This window comes from Crotalus tigris, unplaced genomic scaffold (assembly GCF_016545835.1).
Source record: "Crotalus tigris isolate CLP2741 ecotype Arizona unplaced genomic scaffold, ASM1654583v1 scf7180000024339.11422700, whole genome shotgun sequence".
Taxonomy (NCBI): domain Eukaryota; kingdom Metazoa; phylum Chordata; class Lepidosauria; order Squamata; family Viperidae; genus Crotalus; species Crotalus tigris.
The window spans coordinates 2755078-2779119 of record NW_024100509.1 but is presented as its reverse complement, the minus strand read 5'-3'; the positions used below and the strand labels follow the sequence as shown (position 1 = coordinate 2779119).

General features: G+C 38.2%; 1 protein-coding gene across 1 annotated transcript in view; it reads left to right on the top strand.

The window, feature by feature from the left end:
• SORCS2 (sortilin related VPS10 domain containing receptor 2) overlaps positions 1–24042 on the top strand; it is a 114120-nt gene that overhangs the window by 75445 nt on the left and 14633 nt on the right. Inside the window, exons 16-25 of the mRNA XM_039325956.1 lie at positions 1959–2092; positions 3990–4115; positions 6769–6940; positions 11190–11376; positions 14507–14640; positions 18736–18859; positions 19212–19324; positions 20257–20382; positions 21872–21971; positions 22569–22671. Of these exons, the coding sequence (XP_039181890.1) occupies positions 1959–2092; positions 3990–4115; positions 6769–6940; positions 11190–11376; positions 14507–14640; positions 18736–18859; positions 19212–19324; positions 20257–20382; positions 21872–21971; positions 22569–22671 (1319 nt within the window). The remainder of the gene's footprint in view (positions 1–1958; positions 2093–3989; positions 4116–6768; positions 6941–11189; positions 11377–14506; positions 14641–18735; positions 18860–19211; positions 19325–20256; positions 20383–21871; positions 21972–22568; positions 22672–24042) is intronic.

Here is a 24042-nt window from a genome sequence, read left to right as displayed (position 1 = left end):
CCAATAACACATGAAACAGACTACTGTGAGAGAATAGCTCAATTTTTAGGACTACAGGTAGTCCTCAACTTACAACAGTTCATTGAATGACCGTTCAAAGTTACAACAGCACTGAAAAATTTGACTTATGACTGTTTTTCATAGTTACGACCTTTGCAGCATCCCCATAATCACGTGATCAAAATTCAGATGCTTGACAGTTGGTTCATATTTATGACCGTTGTAGTGTCCCGGGGTCATGTGATTCCTTTTTGCAACTTTCTGACAAGCAAAGTCAATGGGGAAGCCAGGTTCACTTAACAACCAGGTTACTAACTTATTAACTGCAGCGATTCACTTAACAAGCGTGTGTGGCAAGAAAGGTCGTAAATGGGGCAAAGCTCACTTAACAACTGTCTTATTTAGCAGCAGAAAGTTTGGGCTCAGTTGTGGTTGTAAGTTGAGGACTACCTGTGTGTTCTGTTTATTCCAGGAAATTCATACCCATAGAAGCATCAAAAATAATCTTTGATTAATTAAAAGCAAAAGTTTTATATATATTAAAGACATAGCTTCCAATTTGAATTTAAAGCTCAGATTTATTTAGGAAAGGTAATATGGCATGAGCAATCAGACAGCATTTTGATGCAAAGCAAATAAGCGGCCAGGGGGGAATATTTCACAATACATTGTAGAGTACAGTTTTCCAGTTAAGTGAACATAAAATCAAAACATTAGGGGTATGGTTTGCTCATCATTAATGACATTGCAAAATGAATAGTGTGAAAAGTATGCAAAGAACAATTTCAGAGTAGTATATTGCTCCTTAAATTCTACACAAAAGGCTGTCTTCTAGCTCAAATATTTACAAATACAGCAGTGTGTGCTCCTTGATTCAACTTTTAGCTGGATAAGTATGCTTCAGTATTTTATTAAATGCAATAAACATGATACACATTAAACATGTTGTAGACTGGACTGGCTAAGATTTGGCTGATCCGGAGTATTTATTATGGACTGAATATGAATAAACTCAGGTTTCAACAGTCCGTCTTTTAATTGCCTGTAATTGATGTAGACCAGTTAAGATTAACGGATCAAGATATTTTTAAGATACAAAATTTAGGGAGAATTTCTTTTTGACATAGCAGGCAAAGAAATAGAGGTATGATTTGAGCAATAGGCACACACTTATATTTCAGCTTGCTTAGTACAATCAGATTAATTAAAAGTGAGGAAAGATGCCCTCTATCGAGTCTACTTCAGTATTGCTTACACTGGAAATAGCTCTGTATAGATTTAGACAAGAAAGTTTCTCAGTGGAAGTTGCACAGCCCAAGAACTGAGCTCGTTGTCTTCTGTTCTGTGAGATCAGTCATTTTGTTGTAGCATTTAATTTGCTTCTCCTTTGCTTCACACATATGTGCCTATAAACATTGCTATATTTTCTATTCTAAATATTAAGATGTGTTGTTAAGCTTGCTCATAATAGACATCGGGTGTTTATAACCAATACAAGAAATGGAAAAAGGAAGAAGCTAAATTGTGTTGAGAAAGATCAGTTCATGCAGTCTGCAATGTGAAACACTAGTTAGATCTTAAAATTCAGTTGACAATTCTTAATGGGTTCTGAAAATTAGTCCAATAATGTAGGTCTTTAAACTACAAATGCAAAGTGTAAGATTTAACATAAGAAGGCCAATTTGGTCTAATGGATAAGGCACCAGGCTAGAAAGCTGGAGACTGTGCTCTCTGGTCCTGCCTCAGCCGTGAAAGCCAGCTGGGTGACCTTGGGCCAGTCACTCTCTCTCTCTCAGGCCAATGCACCTCACTGGGTTGTTGTTGTAAGGAAGATAGGAGGAGGAAGGCCTGTTGGATATGTTTGCTGCTGTGAGTTATTTGTAAAAATAATAAAGGTGGGATACAAATAAAAAAATACCTTTATCTAGCAGCTGTGGGAACTAATCTTTGATATTCAGGGTGACAGTTGCATAATGGGCCAGCAGAGAACCTTTCGAAGGAGGAAGAGTTCATCATGGTGTATTAAAGGAAAAAACTTTATGTCAGCACTTTCTTCCAAAATTTGTGAATGCAGTTCTTCTGATTTCTTGTGGTAAGTTTTTCTCTCTTCCTGTTTCTTCCAAGTGGCTGAGTTGTTAATGTTATGTATAGACATACTGAAAAATCCATACAGGTGGTCCTTGATTTATGACTATAATTGAGCCTGACAATTACGGTCATAAATCATGATGGTCGTAACGTGGTCACAACATGATTTGCCCATTTTATTACCTTTATTGTGGCAGTCATTAAGCGAATCCCTTGTTCAGTATAGGCCAGGTTTTGCCAGAAACCAGAAGTAGATGCCAGTTTCTAGCAAAACATCCTAAATCATGGCCACTGGGTGTGTCAAACAGCTGTAAATGTAGGCCGGTTGCTGAAGGCCTAACATGCGGTGACATGACTGCAGGGGAGAGCTGACATCAGAACTTCAGATCTGGGTCGCAAGTCTCTTTTGGGGGAGGTCTATCACGATTTCAAACAGTTGCTAAGTAAGTTGAAACTACCTTTATTAATAGAAATTATGGTTTTTATTTGTTTGGAAGAGAACAGTTATCTCTGCAAAAAAGAAAACATTTCATTTATTTTATAACACTTCATGGACCATCACTCAGTCCGAAAACAATCCGTATGACAGTTCACAAATAGATCTTAAAGACTGAAAAAAAAAAAAACCTCAGTAGAATAACAATGAAAAAAATTATCCATAAACACTAATTTGTTCCACCAACTAATGTCCTGGTTGAGTCAGGAGAATCTTTTTCAGATGAATATCATTGTGAAGTCATTATTGAAAATGATGACTTGGCGACTTGCCCTACTCACTTCTTAAAGGTGGCAAAACTAGAAAACAGATTTGGAGATAATTAATCTGCATGAATATATGGGATTATTTACTCCAAATCTATTATAACAGTTAAAGTTTTAGCTTTTAAAGTGGAAAGTGGATTGCCCAGGAATTGCACTTTGTGTGTCTTTGTTTGTAAAGTATCAGATCTGTCATTTTGAATTGTGCTTAAGCAATACTGATAGAATTAGCTTGTTTGTTTGTTTATTACATTTATTTGCTGCCCATCTTGTATCAAAACAACTCTGGGCAGAGTATACTGTATGCATAGGGTATTTTTTATTTCAGCAATACAGCATTCTTTATTTCTTCACCATCCTGCATGTTACATTTTATTAGATTTAATACAATAAACTGAAAAAATCCTATTCAGTTAAACATATTTTCAGTTTTAAAGGTGGCCAGTTTCTAGAGAAAAAGATCCCATATAGCTTGAATCACGTCCGTGCCTTTGTAATAAAACGCTGCCTTGTCTGAAAAGAGACTTGTGGACCATGAGAGAACTGTGTGTCTGCCAGCACAGCTGCTTGTAGCAGATTTATTACAGGTGGCCACCAAGGCTGGTTGCCAGAACCATCTGTTCCCTTTGAGTCTGCTCTTCGGAGACAGCCTGAGGAACTTTGTTTCAAGAGGGATTTTCTGTCTATGTTAGACCTTCTTTTCTTCCTTTGAATCTAAGCTGGATATCACAGTAGTCCATAACAAAAGAAGGAAGGGTGGAAATTAAGACTCTTTTCGCTTCCAGTTGCCCATATGCTTTCTAATTTTGTGGAATGTTCTAACCTCCCAGAGATGTTGTATTCCTTTGTAAATAAAATTGACTAAAAGATTGTACATTTATTCTTCATGCAAAGAGAATAAACCTGGTTTTTGTAATGGAAACTTATTGCTACTAACTAGAGTGCTAATGAACTCAGCTGTCAAAACTATAAAGACACTCCTAGAAAGTTAGTTTGTTGGCCAATATGACAAGAACTATAGAACCCAAAGGTGTCTGGTAAAATATACCATCCCAAAAGGATACAAACTGTTTCTGCTATAATTTCTGCTATACAGTTATGTGTACAATAAAAATCTATTTGTTATTATTATTATTCTGTAGTGATTATGGATTTGAACGTTCATTGTCAAAATCGGAGCTCAGCACGTGCTTTGCTGACTTTTGGTTTAATCCTAAAGCCCCTCCTGAAGACTGTATCACGGGTCAGTCCTATAAAAGTAGCACAGGGTAAGTAAGTGAATAATATGCTTGGAAAATAGCTCTCTGTTTTTCTCTCAGCCTTGTATCAGTCTCCTTACAAATTGCTAATGTGATAGAGACAAAAACATATTTATTTCTAATAAAGTATTTTGGTTTTGAAAAAAAAAATCATGTGGCAGATTTCTGCATAACATTTTGCCTTGATGAATGCTCCTTAATATTTAGAGATACATTATCTCTGGGGATTTCTGTTAGCCACCAAGTTGGTGTCACTGAAGCTGCTTTTCTGAAAGATAGCTAACATTTTCAGCAGGGATGCAGCTACTTTTCCTTTCTGATGTATCTGGCAGCACAAAATCATATTAAGCAAGTCAAGACTTGCTATTTTGAGAAATGTAAGGTTTCTGTCTACTTTCTACATACCTTAAATCACTGCACTAGGAGAGCATTGACATGGCTGCAGTACATGGGTGCCTCTTTCTTCGTTATCCAGTCAATTCGCTCTGGAATTGTAGCTGGCCTTTTGGCCAGTTTGAGTAACAGGTTCTGACCTTGCCAAGTCTTCATGGAGTCTTGTACTTTTAATTATTTTAATTATTGTGCACCTCCATTTTTTTAATCTTTGAAGGACTTACTGGGCAGTATACCAACTTAGAGTACAGAGAAGAGCAACAAAGATAATCAGGGGACTGGAGGCTAAAACATATAAAGAACAGTTGCTGGAATTGGGTATTATGTCTAGTTCAGTGGTGGCGAACCTATGGCATGGGTGCCAGAGGCGGCACTCAGAGCCCTCTCTGTGGGCATGTGTGCCGTTGCCTCAGTCCTAGGCCTTCAGCTGGGTTTTATAAAACCTTTTCACTTTAGGCCTTCGCCGCCGTGTACAAAAAAAAAAGGTTCAATCAATCAGTCAATTTCAACTTCTTGCAGGAAAAAAAAATCTTGCAAAGTTGGAATTGATTGATTGAACTTTTTAGTCCCACCCAGTCTGCTGTTACCACTGCAGCCACGCCTACCCAATGGGCCACACCCAATCCGATGGGCCACACCCACCCGGCACCTGATGATGCATAAGTGGGTTGGGGGTTGCAGTTTAGGTATTCGGTCTCTAAAAGGTTTGCCATCACTGGTCTAGTTTAATGAAAAGAAGGGGTGACATGATAGCAGTGTTCCAATATCTCAAGGGTTGCCACAAAGAAGAGGGAATCAAGCTATTCTTCAAGGCACCTGAAGGCAGGACAAGAAGCAACAGATGGAAACTAACCAAAGAGAGAAGCAACCTAGAACTAAGAAATTTCTGACAGTTAGAACAATTAATCAGTGGAACAACCTGCCTCCAGAAGCTGTGAATGCTCCAACACTGTAAGTTTTTAAGAAGAGACTGGACAGCCATTTGTCTGAAATGGTATAGGGTTTCCTGCCTGAGCAAGGGCTTAGACTAGATGACCTTCAAGGACCCTTTCAACTTATTACTATTATTATTATTATTATGGATCATCGCACAGTCAGACTTGGGCGTATGATCCATAATAATAATAATAATAGTAATAAGTTGAAAGGGATCTTGGAGGTCATCTAGTCTAAGCCCTTGCTCAGGCAGGAGACCCTATACCATTTCAGACAAATTATTATTATTCTTATTATTATTACTATTATTACTATATACACAAAAACATAGTTGGTTGGAAAAGAATAGTTTCCCTTACAATTGCCCTGGTACTGTTTTGTTTTTAAATTGCCCCTATCCTGTTCTGTAGGTAATCTTACAGGTACAGAGAAAATAGGTAACTTTACATGTTCATCTGTCGTTTCTTTTTGGGGTAAAAAAGGAGTGTGAAATAACAGGCAGAAGGAATGAAAGGCATGAGAAAATAAAAAGGAAAGGAAATAGCACATATCAACAGCATTCACATGGATCTCCCCATGCTTTCTACTGTATCCTTGTTTCCAATATGTCCATACATTGCTTTATAATTTGCTGCTGTTCTTTCAAGTTCTCAGTTCTTTCTCTTTTTAGCTTCTCATCAATTATATAATTGTTACTTATCCATTTATGTAGTCTACTGATTTTTCTCTGGATTGCATTCATCTGGAATTTTGCACATTTTTTCCCTCAAAACTCTTTCTGATTCTTTCATTATCACCATTATTGGAGCATAACATGTCACTATCGCCAGCCTATGGATTTCAACTTTCATATTCAAACCACAACAACATAGGTGACACTATACATTGTGGCTTTGGTTAAATTAAGGCTTTCTCATAGTGCTTTTTAATAATGTAAATAAGGTATAGACTAGTTTATCAGCCTTACACCCATGCAACATTCAGCCTTCTCTGTTAATATTAAAAACAATATCAAATATTTACCATATTTTGGCCAGCATGCTACCAAAACCCAATTTTAGCCAAAGCATGTTTGTTATTTTTATGGAAACTAGAATCTCTAGTGTAGAGATTACAATCCAACATGTTATAACTTGCATCCTAGCAGCTAGGAACTGTATATGATATACTGACACCATGCTGCCTCTACATTTGTTCTAAGTATGTTGTGTGAATATATAGGATTGAATCCAAATTAAGACTTTGCTCTAGGGCATGAGTATATCTTTTTCTGTATCTGTTGATCAGTTGTGTTCCTCCCTCAGATACGCTCTCCATTTACTTCTTCCTACAGATACCGTAAAGTTATATCTAATATATGTAAAGGAGGTGTGGATTTACAGAAAAATTCTTCTCAACATGTCTGTCCACTAACTGCTCCCAAAGGATTGCAGATCAGCATTAAAGGGGAAAATCTAGCCATTAAGCCAGGAGAATATGTCACCTTTGTTGTCAAACAAAATCAGGTATTACTGGAATTTTTCATCTGTGGAAGTCAGGAAAAATGTAATTGTCCTTTTAACCTGAAAGCACGGTTCCACTAGAATTTGTCTTACAATGTATTTTGTTTTCCTTTCTCTTTCTCTGCTGACTTATTCTCTTTATTTGGAGTTAAAGGCTTTATTAATCTCCTTCTCTTACTTCACAGTTTATTTCCTAAAGCTCCTATAAGAGACACCCCTCTTTTTTCCCACTGATTAAAAAAAAAGAGGGAGATGGGAGCTATGTTGTAGTCTGTTACTATCTGGCAGGCTAGCATGACAGTGCTGTATATTAGTATGAAGATAAAGTGGTTGGCTTGGCAGCAGGAGGTAGTATGTGAGTCACCGAGGGCTTTCTTCTTTTCCTAGGAATGAAGTAATTGAAAAATAACTGAAGGTAGTGTCAGTAATCAAGAAACTTCCTCTAGCAGGAAATGGCCAAACCGCAGAACAGTTAGTCCCTAAATTTAAATTAATTATTAGTGGAGAGGATTTTAATCATTTCCTTTTCCCAGAAAGCAGGAGTAAATCTTACATGGAACATCATGGGAAATATGCCGCTGCATCTGTATCTGAATGTTGATAAGAACTTCCAGGCTAAAGTTATTGTGGCATAAGGTATTATGATTTTAAGGGCCATCATTAGTTTACAGATGCCTGTGAGACCTGCCTCCAAAGCCTAATCTATGTTATTGTTTGCATGTATTTTGTGTGGTTTTACTGTTTTTCATATACTACTTAAGGTGGGCCCCAGATTTCAAATAGAGGCACAGGGCAAGGATAGCAGGGAACCGTAACTGGCCTCATATCTAGCCCTTGACAGCCTGGCAATAGTGGGAAACACAGCAGAATTGGTGTAAATGGCTTCAAGCATTTCAGTGGTATTTGAGTCCAAGTGAAAAGCAGAATGACTTCAGTGTCCTTTTTTTTTTTTTCCTGTTTTGCTGGCGAAGAGGCATAGGAATTTTACAGTAAGTTTCAGCTTACACGGAGGCAGTTAAGGAAAAACCGCAAATAATAATAAAATGTTTGCCACATTTTATGGCAAAAGTATTGTTTGTGAGATACATATGTTTTTCCCAGAACTTAAGGAGTATTGGAGACTGTTGATTTGTTATGGTGACTTTGGGGTTGCTTATAAAGGACAGGACTGTGTGCAGTGCATGCACTTATAGAGATTGTTGATAGTGTTACTTCATCTTAAATAAAGTAGTAGATATAGCCAGAGCAGAAGTAGCTTTGATATCAGTGGTGAGATTCAGCCAGTTTGCACCACTTCAGCAGAAGTGGTAGCTAGTTTTTTGTTGCTCAGGCCCAGAATGGACTTCCAGAAGCGGCTTCCACACAGAGAACTGGTTGTTCAAATATTTGAATCCCACCACTCATGCCCCAAGAAATTGTTCAATTCAACTATATAGCAGGGTGACAACCCACTGTAGTACCTAGCAAGCTAAACAACTGAAGAGCAGATACCTACATGAACAATTCAGGCAGAATGTGTGTACCCACAGTGATTTGTTACAAGATGTCTGCACAACATGGTGGGGAGAGAAAGGAAGAAACAAGGTAAAGGACCAACTACATGATACACCCTGCCATACATCAAAAACATTTTGGAAACAATAGAATGCAGCTTCCAATATCTGCAAGTGGGCATTGCACACCGCCCAGAGGCTCCCATATGAGGACAAATTGTACATTAAAAAGATCACAAGGAAGTGGGAGATACTTCTAATGTAAACTACTGAATCCCCTGCATGGATTGCCCCTGTGACTATGTAGGACAAACAGGAGAAAGCTAACTACCACATTACAAGAAAACACAAGCCAACAGTCAGACAAGGAGACCCAAACTCATTGGTAGCTTTACATTGCAATGGACATACATTCAATTTTGCAGCTACTAGGTTTGTTGGATGAGCAAGCCCCAAAACAGCCTGGGAACTGATTGAAGCCTGGGAAACAGGCCTATCATCAATCAACAGGCGTGCTGATTTGCCGCCAGCTTATCAGGAGACAACACAAGGAAACAACAGCCAACGACTTAATAGCCAGCCATCAATACCCCATCAACAACTAAAATGCTGTACACAACCAGGCATCATATAAATACCACGCACAATAGCCCAAAGCACATATTCTGCCATAGAGAATTTCCCTTAGGATGGGCTCCAGCAGGAGTCCTAAAGCTTGGAAGAGTAAATCTCTGGTTCTGGTGACCAACCCAGATTGGAAACTTCAAATTGCTCAATGTTTGGCACTTTGTGTAGCACATGCTCTGGCCAAAAACCTTTGCAAACATTGTGCAATCAAATCAATCTCAGTCAGCAGATTGAGTTGATATAGGTGTTAAAGCCAATTTCTTCCTTAGCCAATGCCAAAATCACTGTCAGGCTTGGTACAAAGGTGAAATCTCTTGGGGTACATGGTAGTACTTGATGGGGCATGGAATGGATACAACCTGATGCAAACTACCGTGTTTCCCTGAAAATAAAACCTATCCCTAAAATAAGCCCTAGTTTGAAATTTACGCTTGTACCTAATATAAGCCCTACCCCAAAATTAAACCCTAGTTTTGGGGTGAGGCTTCTTCTTCTTGTTGTGTCATATCCGTTATCGGACATTGGCAATCATGTTGGCGATCCTGTGGGATGAGGCGCACATGTAAAAATCAAGCTTGGGTGGGGGTGGAACTGCCCCACGCGTCTCACACCACTTAACTTAGGATTGCTGCAGCCAGGCCTCCCACGTCCTAACACCTGTCCTGCTGCTGCCTGAGTTCTTCTGCGGCTGCACGCCACATGGTGTATCGCACTGCTGCCGCCACTCACACCAGGACAGCTCGCAGCAGGAGACCACGTGGCTCATTGCGCCAATCACGTCGCTGCCACCGCTCATGGCAGGAGGCCATGTGCATTACACTGATCACGCCGCTGCTGCTGCTCACAATAGGACACTGGTTTGGCACGCCAATTGCACTGCTGCCACTGCTTGCGAGCAGTGGCAGCAGTGCAATGAGCCACACTGTGTCGTGCTGGGAGCAGCGCCATGCACCATGTGGCATGCAGCCACAAGCAGCTGCAGAAGTACTCAGGCAGCAGCACGACAGGTGTTGGGGTGTGGGAGGCCTGGCTGTGGCAGTCCTAAGGTAAGCAGATAAGACATCCCCCCAAAATAAGACCAGGTGCCTCTTTTGGAGGCAGAAGATAGATAAATAGATAGATAGATAGATAGATAGATAGATAGATAGATAGATAGATAGATAGATAGATAGATAGATAGATAGATAGATAGATATAAGATCAGGTCTTATTTTTGGGGAAACACGGTAAGCATGCTGATTTGGATGCTTATGTTATTAGAAAATGAGATGTATCAGAGGAAGATTCATCTTTAATAATAAGAGTCTATTATTGAATTTAAATGGCCTAAGCATTGATTTAAAAAATATATGCACCATTCTTGATAAAATGTATATAACACCACCCAGACTCATGTTTTTGTGAGATGGACAGCCATATAAATACGATACATATATAAACTCAAAGTAACCTAGGTAAATTCTGGGTTTCTTATCTTAAATTGATCAGTTCTCACCATGCAAACAAAAAGAGTAGGTTAATCCTCCAAAGACAAGAACAGCATCACAAATAAAATTTTCTGAGGTACCATGGATTTTAAAATATTTTTAATAGAGCTTTGTGAAAATTCTGTTTCATTCATTCATTCATTCATTCATTCATTCATTCATTCACTCACTAACTCATTCATTTGTTTTATCAAAGAATAAAATGTAAAACAGTAAAACAAACAAAATGAAAAAAAAACCCCAAAAGCATACATTCAACTCTTAACAACAACAAAAAAGAAAAAAAATAGTGTACAAAAAAAGAGGAAAAAGTGGTCAATTAACAGAAATTCTGTTTCTGATGTAACAGAGACAGCAGTCAGTTCAGTGGATGGTTATCGCCAGGGCTTTTTTTTTCTCATAGAACACCCAGAACGGAGTTCCAGCACATTTTTTGGATGGAACCTTGTAGCGTAGGCAAGGCGGGTTGTATGACGTGTGAGTTCCGGCACCTTTTTGTTTTTGTTTTTTTAGAAAAAAAGCACTGGTTATCGCTAAGCTTCAGAGCTGCCAATGTCAGTAGCCTGATACATAGTTTTGATTGCTTCCCTCTTCCATTTTTGTGATATGCCCATTTATTTCTCCTTATTCTTGGTTTTCATATAGGGCGATACTTTAAACACCAAATACCAAGTGAACTTTGGAGATGGCATGAAGGCAAATTATATGAACCTGACACTGATAGGTGAAACATTTCAACACCATTATGAAAATCCTGGAGTTTATCATGTCTCTGTGGTTGCCAAGAATGCTGCGGGTCAGGATGAAGCAGTCATATTTATTCAGGTTCATCGTAAGTTTTACTTTATTTTTCTCATTCTCATTATTATAGCAGTACTAGTATAGTATTAACTTACTTATTTGTTACATTTGTATATTCCATTATAAAATGGCTAGCAATTTACAGTGGAATACAAATTTCACTCTTGGAGCTTTTTAACAGTCAACAGAATGTTGGATTTTCTCCCTTTAGAGTAGAAATGACTTTCTGATCTTAAGTTTATTCATTTGACTGCTATTGTTATCAATACCAAACAAATCTTATGTTGAGAAACAGGAGGGATGCATTTTGAATGCACTTTGGCTATAAACTAAATTGAAAAATATATTTAGGTTATTTCCATACATGTATTCTGGTTCTATCCAGTATATTGTCACTGTAGTACAACACTGAACGTTGATTTAATATCTTGCTCAGATAAATGCTCACCCTAGTCATAAAGGAAGTAAGATAGCCTTCAAGATGAAAAATGGAACACCAATCCCTGTGATGCCTCATTGTTTTTTGCATTTGCTATCTTTTGCATATGACATTTTGTGCTGGCACACAAAACAAGTAGAGCAGAAACTCTGCTCTCACTTTTGGGTACAGCTGAATCATCAGAGGTGAACAAATTAAAAAATGCATAAAATCTGGAGGTTAGTTTTTTTCTTTAAGTGAAAAATGCAGCTTACAGATCCATTAATTTGTCTGATCAAGTTGGGAAAAGCTTCCTTTTCCACTAAACTGAAATTTGTTCACAGTTTCCTTTTATATACTGATATCAGGGATATATTACAGGGTTCTGCCTAAATATAGTTTTGAAGGAAGTGTAGCTCAGGGGTCCCCAGCCCCCGGTCCATGGACCAGTACCGGGCTGCAGCATGCCAGCAACTGGTCCACACAAACAAGCAAGGCCCCATCCACGAGATCCAGGTAGCACACAAAACTACGCACCCTCTGCTCTGCAAAAAAATCTCTGGTGCCCAAAAGGTTGGGGATCTCTGGTGTAGCTGACATCTGACCTGCCTTATGACACACAACCAACACTATTTTCTCTCAGGATTGCTACCGCGTTTCCTCAAAAGTAAGACCTACCCCGAAAATAAACCCTAGTTTTGGGGCAAGATGCACACCTAAAAATCAAGCTAGGGTAGGGGTGGGGGGGTGGAGCTGTCCCTCGGGCGCCGCACCCGCTTACTGTTGCAGCCAGGCCTCCCATGAATCGACACCTGCTTTACCTTGATGGCTCACTTCTTCGGTGGCGCCCCCCAGCCTGCATTTCACCGTCAGATGCCTTCAGGAAATGTCTCTGCAGCTGAGAATGGAGCTCTGTTTTTCCCCTGGCCTGCATTTCGCCATCAGAGGCCTTCCAGAAAGGCCTCTGCAGCTGAGAACCAAGCTACAGATTAAATCCGTAGCTTGGTTCTCAGCTGCAGAGGCCTTTGTGGAATGCCTCTGATGGCAAAACGCAGGCCGGGGGGCACTGCGCACGTCAATCCGAAGCTCCATTCTCAGCTGCAGAGGCATTTCCTTTGGCCACAGAAGAAGTGGGCCGGCTGGATGGGGCTATTGGTGCCCCGCCGCAAGGTGAGACTGTTAAAAAAACATCTATGAAAATAAGACCTGGTGCCTCTTTTGGAGGCTAAATAAATAAATAAATAAGACTGGGTCTTATTTTCAGGAAAACACTGTCATACTCCTTTGATTGCTGTTTTCAGTCATTACAACTTTGAAACACAATTGAATACTGATTATTTAATGTTGCAATATATATAAGTGTGAATAGATTCAGCTTTTGATTTGTGGATAAATGGAGGGATAAAATCTGTCAGCTTCTTTTGGAAGAAGAACGTAAATGGTGCTGAGAAAAGGAGAAAAGGGAAAGAAAAAGCACAGTCCCAGCAAAGAAGTTGGTAGGAAGCCTTTTATTTATTATATTTATCTCTGTGCAGTGTGTTTACCCAAAAATAAGAGTGGGTCTTACATTAATTTTTGCTCTAAAAGACACATTAGGGCTTATTTTCCAGTTAGGTCTTATTTTCAGGGAAATACAATACTAAATGCGTCCATCTGTCTCTCAGTCTTAACTGGGGCTTATTTTGGGGGTAGGGCTTATATTACGAGCATCCTGAAAAATCATGCTATGGTTTATTTTCCAGTTGGGTCTTATTTTCGGGGAAACACGGTAGACATATGTGATTGTTTACATATAGTTGATGGAATTCCATGAGAGAAAGTTATTTGAAAATGGAAGCATCTAAAACCTGAGATTTGCAAAGCTATAGGTAGAAAGCATTTATAATTGTTCTAACATCTGTTGATCCTGCTCTTAGAGCACTTTGCGACAAATATGTAATATACTTTTAGAGCAGTATATGTAATATACTGCTCTAAATGCATTGTCAACAATGAGTAACAACTGAATTGAGGAAAAACACCGTTATACAGTACAGGACTTCATTCATATGAAATTAGCTTTAATGTACAGGGAAACTCCCCTGAAGAACTGTAGGATCAGTGTCTCAGATTCATAGTCCACAGGCCACATGCACCTTGCAACAGTATTGGAAAAAATAGTCCCTATAGCTCATGCAGCTTGTAACTAATAAATTCTGCCCATCAGAAGGCAGCATAACCCTGAGTGTAAATAATGCAAACATAAGGCTTTCTCTAGACTTGGTCAGACAAGTTCAGAGGCTTCACAATCCCTTGTTCCCAGTGTCTGGAAACTCTGCTGTTCCCTAACTGAAAATCTCACTCTTCCTATTTGCTTCTCTCTGATATATATACACAACCCATCAGCTTCAGGTTTCCCCTTTCTGATTTGGAAGGAATATAAATACAATATTTATTTAAATCTTCCAAATAAAATAAATGCAACTTTTAAAAAAGTATCTTAATTAAAATTTCAACAAGTTTCAATATTAAAGGCAATTTAATTTGCAGTGAGAATTACTATCATTAATCTTCTATTGAGCAATAAAATTTGATATAAGGAAATGATGGTTTTAATTCAGTCTCTGAGGAATTGAGGTTCTCTTGAATTTGCTTGAAAAGTTTAAAAGATGTCCCTGAGCACTCTTGTGCATCTTTAGAATATATATTTGAAAGCACAAGATAAATTAATGGCTTTTTAATTAACAGTTGGGAATCTTTCCAGCTCCACTGCAGGCTTTACATCTTGAAGTAGTTCCTGCTGTTGGCAGAAACCAGGATGTGAATTTGACAGCCATTATCCTGCCAAGGAACTCTAACTTTACACTTTTTTACTGGTGGATTGGAAACAATATTCAGGTATTGAATAATTATTACTATCCTTTTTACAGCCTTTGAATCTTTTTATGCTAATTTCAATATTTATTTATTTATTTATTTATAAATTTTATAAGCATCTTAGTATCCTAAAACAACTAGTTTTATTTTCTTTAAAGTATAGTTTTATCGTTAAATATTTTTGAAGGTTTGACATATTGTACCTCTCCCATATTCACTTTAGCACAGTGCAATCTCAGTGAGAAGAACAAATTGCTAACTGAGGTTCTTGGAGTGGCCATCTTGCACGCACTCCAGCCCCCTGCCCTTAGCAGGAGATCCTATATAATTCCAGACAAATGGCTGTCCTGTCTCTTCTGGAGAACCTCCAGTGATGGAGTACCCACAACTTCTGGAGGCAGGCCTGATTAATTGTTCTCATTGTCAGGAAATTTCTCCTTAGTTCTAGATCTTCCACCTGTGACTACTTGTCCTGCTCTTATGTGTTTGGAGAATACGTTACTCCCTCTTATGTGTGACAACCCCTCAAGTCCTGAAAGGTTGCTATTATATCACCCCTAGTCCTTCTCTTCATTAGAATAGACATACCTAGTTTCTCCAGTCGTTAATCATCTGGTTTAGCCTCCATTCCTCTAATCATCTTTGTTGCTCCTCTCTGCACTCTTTCTAGAGTTTCAACATTTTCTGTATCTTGGTGACCAGAATTGGATGCAGTATTCCAAGTGTGGTCTCACCCATGCAGTATAAAGCATCATTAACACGTCACATGATCTTGAAACTATCCCTCTGTTGATGTGACCTAAGATTTCATGAGCTTTTTTGGCAGCTGCAGCACACTGCTGGCTCATATTTAAGTAAGGAGCTGCTTATGCACCCAGAGCGTAATTGGGACTGTTGGTGTGAAAGCAACATAGCAAGCTGCAAAATGCCACTGCCAGAATAGTTTACTGTGAGGCATTTTGTTTTGAATAGGACTTTGAGTTTAGGTTTGAACTACTGAAGTGCTAAAGAGGTGGTTATTGTTCTCAAACCAGGCCCCAAAATAGTCAAGAAGTGGAGAGAATAAACTTTAGCAAGTTCTCTATACCTTTGGAAAGTCCAATGTTTGCCTTTTGTTACTCTCTAGCCAGCTCCCCGCTTCTTTGTCTGCCAAGGTCTCTGCTACAACAACTGTAGACCGTTTCTTCCTTTCCAGTCTTTAAACCTGAAATGCAGACCACCTATAAAAAAAGATGGGAACTGATAGGGATGAGCTGGTCAAATAAAGGAGGGAGACTTGGATTGTGTAAGTCAATTTCAAGTTGACTTCTATAACAGCTTTCTAATGCAGAAACTGCATAGCACTATGTGTTGCAGGCTTAGGTTGTATTTTTTTTAGCAGTTCAGACTGTACTCCTGAGTGCATGAGATCTTTTTGTTCACTATCCATAACTCCCCCTCTTAAAGTTATTTAATAGTCAATAGTGAAGGTTGTCCTGTTAGAAATAACATTACTCCCAATCCTCAATCCCATTAAATGGAACTAATAGCAGCACTCATGTAAATGTGACTATCAGATAGTTTAATCACTCACAATAACAGTGCCCCATATGAACTATGATTATGGCAGGTTTGTTTAGCAACATCACACCAACAAGCCTATAATTCTCAATTAATGCATGCAAACATGGTGGTTCAATAGGTGTCTAGTTCATTTTAGAATTTTTAAAGGAAAATGTTCCTGAATTGCTACTATATGGAGACTGAAAAGAAACTGTGGTAATTGATAAGACCACACAGGGCATCTAATTTTGAATTGAGAGTCCTTCATGTAAAAAAAAAAAAAAAAGCTTCAATGCAAGAAATGTCTGAACAAAAAGTATAATGCATTGTGGGGAAAAAATCATAATGTACATATTTATGTAAGGAACATAATATTTAATAGAAGGATTTAGAGACTTTAGAAGATTTAGAAATTGTGAGAAATTAAGAAACTCCTGTATTAATCTGGTTGTCAGAGACTATGGAGTGGAAATTATAAAATTAACTAGACACCTATGAACACCTACTGATTTTTGATTGTGCTTAAGTCCAGATCAAAAGTTCCACTGCACAGTCTCTGATAACTAGATTAATACAGGAATTTCTTAATTTCTTGTGTGTGATTATGTTGCCAAAGAAAAATCAATATTAGGACTTCTGTGTCATTATCAGACATTTACATGCCCTTCATCTACCACAGTGAAAACCTGTAGACAGTTCAAATAGGTATCTTTTAGATTCAGTTACTTTCTTCCAGTTGAAATTAGTTTTTATTGTGTTATATGCTTCCTCTTTGCTTCTTTGTTTTAAAACTACGTGTGCTTGGGAGCCATGGCAAGCAGCCATCTCCCCTTCTCAGAACTCTTAGAAATGTTGAAACCAAAGGGATTCATTGGAACCAAGTAGGTTTGGGGTTCTGCCAAGCAAAGCATCCGGTCATCAATTTTGAAAAGGGGGAAGGAAGAGAGGAAAAGAAAAAACTCAAGGAAAAGGTTTTTGCAGGATTTTTTTTCCAGTTTTGAAAAACTGAATGGTAAAAGCTTGTAAATGTAAATGAGGGTTATGAAAATACATTATTTTCATTTAAATGAAATCATGAATTGTATTATAATTTAATATTTTATTTTGCATTCATGATAATATTGCTGATAATATTGTATAATGTTTTATTTTTCACATACTTAGAATCAATAGTCCTCTGTTCTTTCTGGCTATCAAGTAGTAGACAGTAGTAAAATGTGGGGATTTTCATCAATTTTAAGCCCTTTTTGCTGTAAAGAAAATGAAGGTTTCATGGATTCCCCCTTTCCTTCATTGAAAATATCTACTGGTAATGTTCCTGCTACCATTTGGAAAAAGTGGATAGATGAGGGAATGTCTGCATGTTCACGAGGACATGTGTCTGCTGAGGTACACATAAATAGGCCAGATCAAACAAAACACCTGTACTTTGTAAGTTGTTCACAATTGCAAACTTAAATGGGACCTGTGCATCTGTTGAGTGATTTTTTTGCCTCTCAAAAACTATTGAAAAGAAACCACTTCTAGAGGTATGATACCTGAGTATGATACCTGAGATGAATAACTCTGGGATTTATGATTTTGTAATTATAATTTTTACCATGAAGATTTTATTTTTTATGTTTCATTGCTGAAAACAACCAAGTAAATTATTTGTGGTAAGTAGCAAACTGAATGAATAAATAAATAAAGGAGGGGGGGGGTTGACAAAAGAAAATATAAAATTCTTGTTCAGAGGTAACTAGAAATGAAGCCTCCTGACTTTGAATCCTTCACCCTAGTTGTTGACATATTGGAACAATCTTTATTATTCATTGCTTAGAGAAATTACCTGTGTGTCTAATGAGTATTTGCATAATTGAAGCCCATTGACAGTGGTGGAATTCAGACAGTTCACACCGATTCGGGAGAACGGGGAGCTAATTTTTTGTTGACTTCGGCAAATCAGCTAAAGCCCTAGCCGTTTTTCGCAAGGCCCAGAACGGACCGCCGGAAATGTGTGGATCCTACTCCCACAAGTCCGTTCGGAGCCTCAGAGGTCCAGGGCAGGCCTCTAAGGCCCAGAATGGCCCACCAGAAGTGCATCTACGCAGTTTTGGTGGGCCGTTCTGAGCCTTGGAGGCCTGGGGGAGGCCTCCCAGGCCCAGAATGGATTTCCGGAAGCGGCGTCCATGCAGAGAACTGGTTGTTCAGCTATTTAAATCCCACCACTGCCCATTGAGATATTATGTCAGTATTTAGTATTTATCAGCCTTGTTGCTATTTTTACTTCACTAGTTTTTGTTTTTGTGATGGAAAGAGTTGCTTTTTCCCTTAACACTAACAATTGATACATGCAGCAGAGCAATTCGTGGTGGTTACCTGCTGGTGACCCTATTTTTGCTACACAGAATAAATATTCTGAGGACTAAGTTCACATGTGTTCCCTGTGATATTTTAGTGAATTCCCAAATTAAGGAAAAAAGACATTACTGTTGGCAAACCTTTTAAACACCCCACATTTAAAGATGAATATTCACAGTGGGGAACTTTTTGGTTTACATTTATTTTCTCTCTGTCACTTATTTTCTTTAGCCAGTTCTTTCACTGGAAAATTTCTTGGTAACCAGTTTTGCTGAAGCAGGAAAAGTCAGAGTTACAGTTCAAGCTTCTTGTGGAAATTCTATGCTCCAAGATTCCAAGATTATTCAGGTTTTGGGTGAGGCACCATCCTTTTAATGGTATTTAGTAATCACATGTTGTTATCATCCTGTTGTAGGTATTGTGAATTTAGAGTTAAGTTTACAATCTACTGGATATCACAATAATTGTAATTGCTGTGAAAATGCAAATCAGAGCACTTATTGATATCTGGTTAATTCTATTTCTCCCATGATTTATAGTCATGTTACTTCTTGTTGTAATATAACAAATAAGTTATAACTTCAGGATACTTGTTTAATACACATGCATAATTACATTTATAGAGTATTTTCAATTGTTTTAGAATTGCTATTTTTAGAAGGCTTTTTTTTCAATTATTTATTTGCACTATTTCTTTATATTCCCAGATCATTATCAAGTACTTCCATTAAGGTTTTCTGAACATCTAGATTTATACAATCCAAACATACCTGCTTGGAGGGAGGATATTGGACATGTGGTAACACAACGGATTGCCCAGGTACTCTGTTTGGCTATGAATAACTCCTCAGATTGTAAACTAGAAAATTTAAAGTAATTAAAGTTTCCATTGTGGCAGAGGTTGAATGTTCTTTAGTACATTACTTTTGATAAATATATATTGGAATATTTCTTGCTACTGCTTTATTTTTTAAAAATCAAGGCTTTGTCCCCTAAACTATAGAACATTTAGAGAAAAGGGCCATCAGCTTTAGTCTTAGAAAAGTAACCCACAGGATGCATATTTTTGCTCTTAATTTTAGAAAGTGCAAGTATGTCCATATTAAAATTGGGTTGATATTTTTAATTTGGGTTTTGTCTAAATTATATTGGATATTGAAATTTGGATGGGGGAGGTGGGATTTTTTAGGCAATTCATAAGGCTGAGGAAATTCTTCTAAAAATGCCGTGTAACATGCTGGAAAGTTCATGAAGGACTCTCTTTGTATCATTAAAGCAGCTGGGAAACAAGAAAACTGAAGTATACACAAGGGTAGACAGCTGGAAGCAACTGCATGTCCCTTGAAAAAGATATTGGCTGTTTTAATAAGTCAAAGAGAGGTCTTTGTATCTTCTCCTCTGTTGTTGGCAGATAACCTCTTTTTAAATATTTTCCTTGTCCTAATAGAAGTAGCCTAAAATCTGACATCGCCAATCGAAACTTTTGGGAAACTCTAAGATAGTTGGATTTAATGTCTAAATTGTTGGAAAATTATTTTTATAAGCATCTCAAATTTTGGGTTATTTTATTAACATCTCTTCCTCCTTTTGAAAAAGTGTTTCTAGTGTGACTAAATAATGTCAGATGTGATGCAGTTTCTGTACTTACTGTATATCTGACTAAAATATTCAAAAATACATCAAATTCGAAGCCTATTAAAAAATCTCTAATTGAAGGAGGTCATGCAGATCCAATGTTTTTCCTCCTTTTAGGAAACATGCTTACCTGAAGAAAGTCTTATGACAGTGATAAAACCTGGGCTACCCACCACTGCTGACTTTTATGTGCTTCTGTCTACAAACCATCCTGAAGGAAAGAAAAATGTGTTTAATGATAAGGTACTCAACTAATGTATATTAATCTGTAATGAGTCATCCCTGCCTACATCTCATTCTTAGTGAAATTAATGGGAAATCGTTCTCTTGTTGGTGGTAAGTTTTAATCTGACAAAAGCGTTCCCACAAATGGCAGCAGACAGGATTTGAGAGGGAGACTCAGAAGACACTGTCCCATTCTCTACATACATAGTTGCTTTTTTGGGGGAGAGATAATGAGCTGCCTTTTGAGACACAATAGAATCTTTGTTTTTTGGCTTTCCTGTGAGCCAAAAAAAGTATTCCTTCATTCACTCAGAAGACAACAGAAGCAAGGGATAGCTTACTTTCTTTAACTAAGAAAAATATTGAACTGGAGAGGAATAGGAATTGCAAATGGGAAGTGGCCTTTCCCCCGGCTCCTAGGAACAGGATGCAGAAATCTTGAGAACCATATCAGCCATCAGGTGGAGATGCCTGATCCTCGCTTTAGTTAACACTACGGTAGTGAAGCTATCATTCCATGACTGAGGTGTGAAAGTGGCGGCCCGTGGACCAGATGCATCACGCACAGGCCACGGCCACCCTGGCTCCACAAAGGCAAAAAACCTTGCGATATGTCATGATACATCATGTGACGCGATCGAGTTTGACACCCATGCTCTAAAGAGATAATTCATGTTCATCACCATAGTATGAGGGCTCTTTCAGTGGGTCTGGGTGATGAATTGCGCATAAGGTAAGGGTTTCGTATATTTCATCACAGTGGACTACAGTACTATAAAAAAAGTCATTAGTTCCTCTGGGCATCCTATGCTGTAGACATCTTGTAGCAAAATGTTGCCTGAGCAGGCTGTAATGACACACTAAGAATTGGGTTTAGATTCATGTGGCTACTAGGCTATTATCTCATTTCTTACAAATGTAATCTTAGAAATGAAACAGGGAAAAATTGCTGGCTGTGGAATTCTGGGAGTTGAAGTCCACATGCCTTAAAATTGTCAAGGTTGAGAAACACTGCCTTAGACATTCTGCACTGGTACAAATAGCATCCAAACTTGCCTTAGGATGTATTTTGTCTTATTTTTAGACAGGTGAAACATGAATTACCCAAGTGACTGGATTTGTATACAAAAACATTATCCTCCCTTTTTGGCTAATATCAGCACACCTTAATCTGGAAGTATTAGAATTTATTATGTGCAATTCCAATAGAAAGATTGAAATAAAGGGAGGGATAGATAAGAATGAAAGTGTCACTCTTCCAGTAGCCTTTTTCTTGGCCTTACCCTGGGAGCTAATCAACTTGCACATAGAAGCAGTTAATAGTTTAGAAGCAACGCTTCCATTTCATTGTCTGCATAAGTTGCATCCTTTATAATTTTCTCTGTTTTTTAGGATACATGAAGCCAATTCCATCTCATCATTTCTTCCTTATTCTGAAGTTACTGAAACTTAACAGCATTAGAAATGCACTGATTTGTTATTTTATATGACTTTTTTTTATTTCCAGCGGTTAGCTGCTATTAAGCAATCTCTGAATGCCCAAAACATCAGTTTCTTCATGAGAGGAGGAAAATGGGTCCTTGTGGTATTAGGTAGTTCTGATTCAGGTAAACTATCTCTCCCCTTACCCCTCTCCTCTCTCCTGTTTCCCCTCCCCTCCCCTCCCCTCCTCTCTTTTTAGACAATTACAGTAGTAGAGTTTTCCCCAGAGAAAATATTTTTCTAATATTTAAGCTACACTAATATTGATGATAGATAATTCAGAATTATTCTGTGACAATAGTCAGCTTTATATGGATTACATCAAATAAAGCTTTTTGTTTGCCCTGCGTTAATTTTTTTACTAAACTTGGGAGCCAAAGGGCTATATTATGGAACTGGTCCACCAGGTAATTAAAATTAAGATATATTTTAGCAGAGTCAAGGAATTGGAAGGAAATAGGAGGTGAACATGAAAGCAAGACTCGGGTTGATACCCTGAAGGTGTTGAATTTAAATTCCCAACATCTTAAGGCAAAATATTCTGAAATCCAACACATTTGGAGAATATGCAGGAAGTGAAGGCTGATTTCATTGCTGCATCACTGTGGGAAAAAAAGTGTACTCTAGTGCAAGTTGAAGTTTGAACAGATAAATGTTTTACGATGGATTAGAAGATTATTCTGCTAAAGATTCCACTTACCAGGGTTTAACTTTAATTTCAGATTCTCAGAGCATCAGAGGAGGCAATGGGTACTGGATGATAATGGCTCTTTTTGTCATTTCACTTGTGGTTATAGGAGCCATAGTCCTTTACAAATTCAAAAGGTAAGTGATCCGCCTGAATACCGTTCCTATCAGCAATGGGGAAGAGCATGCGATAGGGAGGAGGGGGGATGATGAATTGAGAGACGGAGTAAGCACCCGATCACGCAGCAAACAAATGGAACGGTGGAGAACTGTCGACACGAAGATTGCCAGGATGGAGGAGGAGGGCATAGACCCCCAAATATGCAACACCCGTATGAAAGTTACTCATGACAGTGGAGGAGTGAGAAGAAAGGGTGTGGAGCAGGGATTGAGAAAAGCGTGTGTGTGGGGGAGCGTCTGTGAGCCCAAGGAAGCTTGTAACACTGATAGAGGAGAAACAGATGCCCCCAGGGTGGAAAATGAAAACAAAAAGGGGAGGAGGGTCGGTACTATGGAAGGAAATAAGGATAAAGGGGTGGTGGAGGAGATGAATGCCAGTAATGATATAGTGGAAGGAACGATCCGGAAGAACCATAGAAGGAAGCGTAAGGAGAGTAATAAAGAAACATCTGGAACACTAATTAACCGGCCGGGACCGGTGACGCGGTCCATGAGCCGGCTGCAGATGCCGGCAAAACCCATTTAAGTCATCATTGTTTACTGGCTCCTTAGCCCTGATGATGTTTGGAGTTTCCAAACGAAAGCTTGGCAGCTTTTAGTAAAGTATATTTTTATATTTATACTCTCCTGGTGTTCGTATTTTATTTGTACCATAGACATGCCCAGGAGTCGTATTTTTACGCAAATTTTCCAACACATACATACACACACACATACACATTTCCATACATACCTATTCCTTTCAGCAAAAACAGAAAATAACAGATGGGGATTGGATGAAATAACTATATTTTCTGATATGTTTATAATTTTTTTTAATTCAGGTCCATCTTCCTTTTGGGTAAATATGGTGTGAGGGCATGGTCAGATGATAAGAATATTTAAATCTATTTTACATGAATGAATAGAATGTTTTCATTGAATTCATTTAATTAAAGCAGCTAATATTTTCATTTTGCCATGTGTTTCCATGTTACAAAGTCGAGTAGCTCTATAATTTTTTATAGCAACAAGAGTCCTTTAATCTTCAAGCATCCTATGTCTGTCCTTAATGAGCAATAGTCAGTTGGACTCCAGTTCAATATAGGAAAGTGTTTTGAAGCTAAACATATATTTTATTAAATTTAACAATTCTTAAAACGTTTCCTTTCCCATTTGGTGACTTACATTGTTCAAAGATTACTATGGGAATGCATGAATGTGGCAGCAGTTACCTCTGTTATCTCTAGTGAACTTGTTTTCTACTTTGCTGTATTCAATTATGGTGTAAGGTTGTGGACATCATGTCTATGGAGATTCTCAATCATCCAGGTCATGGTTGTCCCAAAG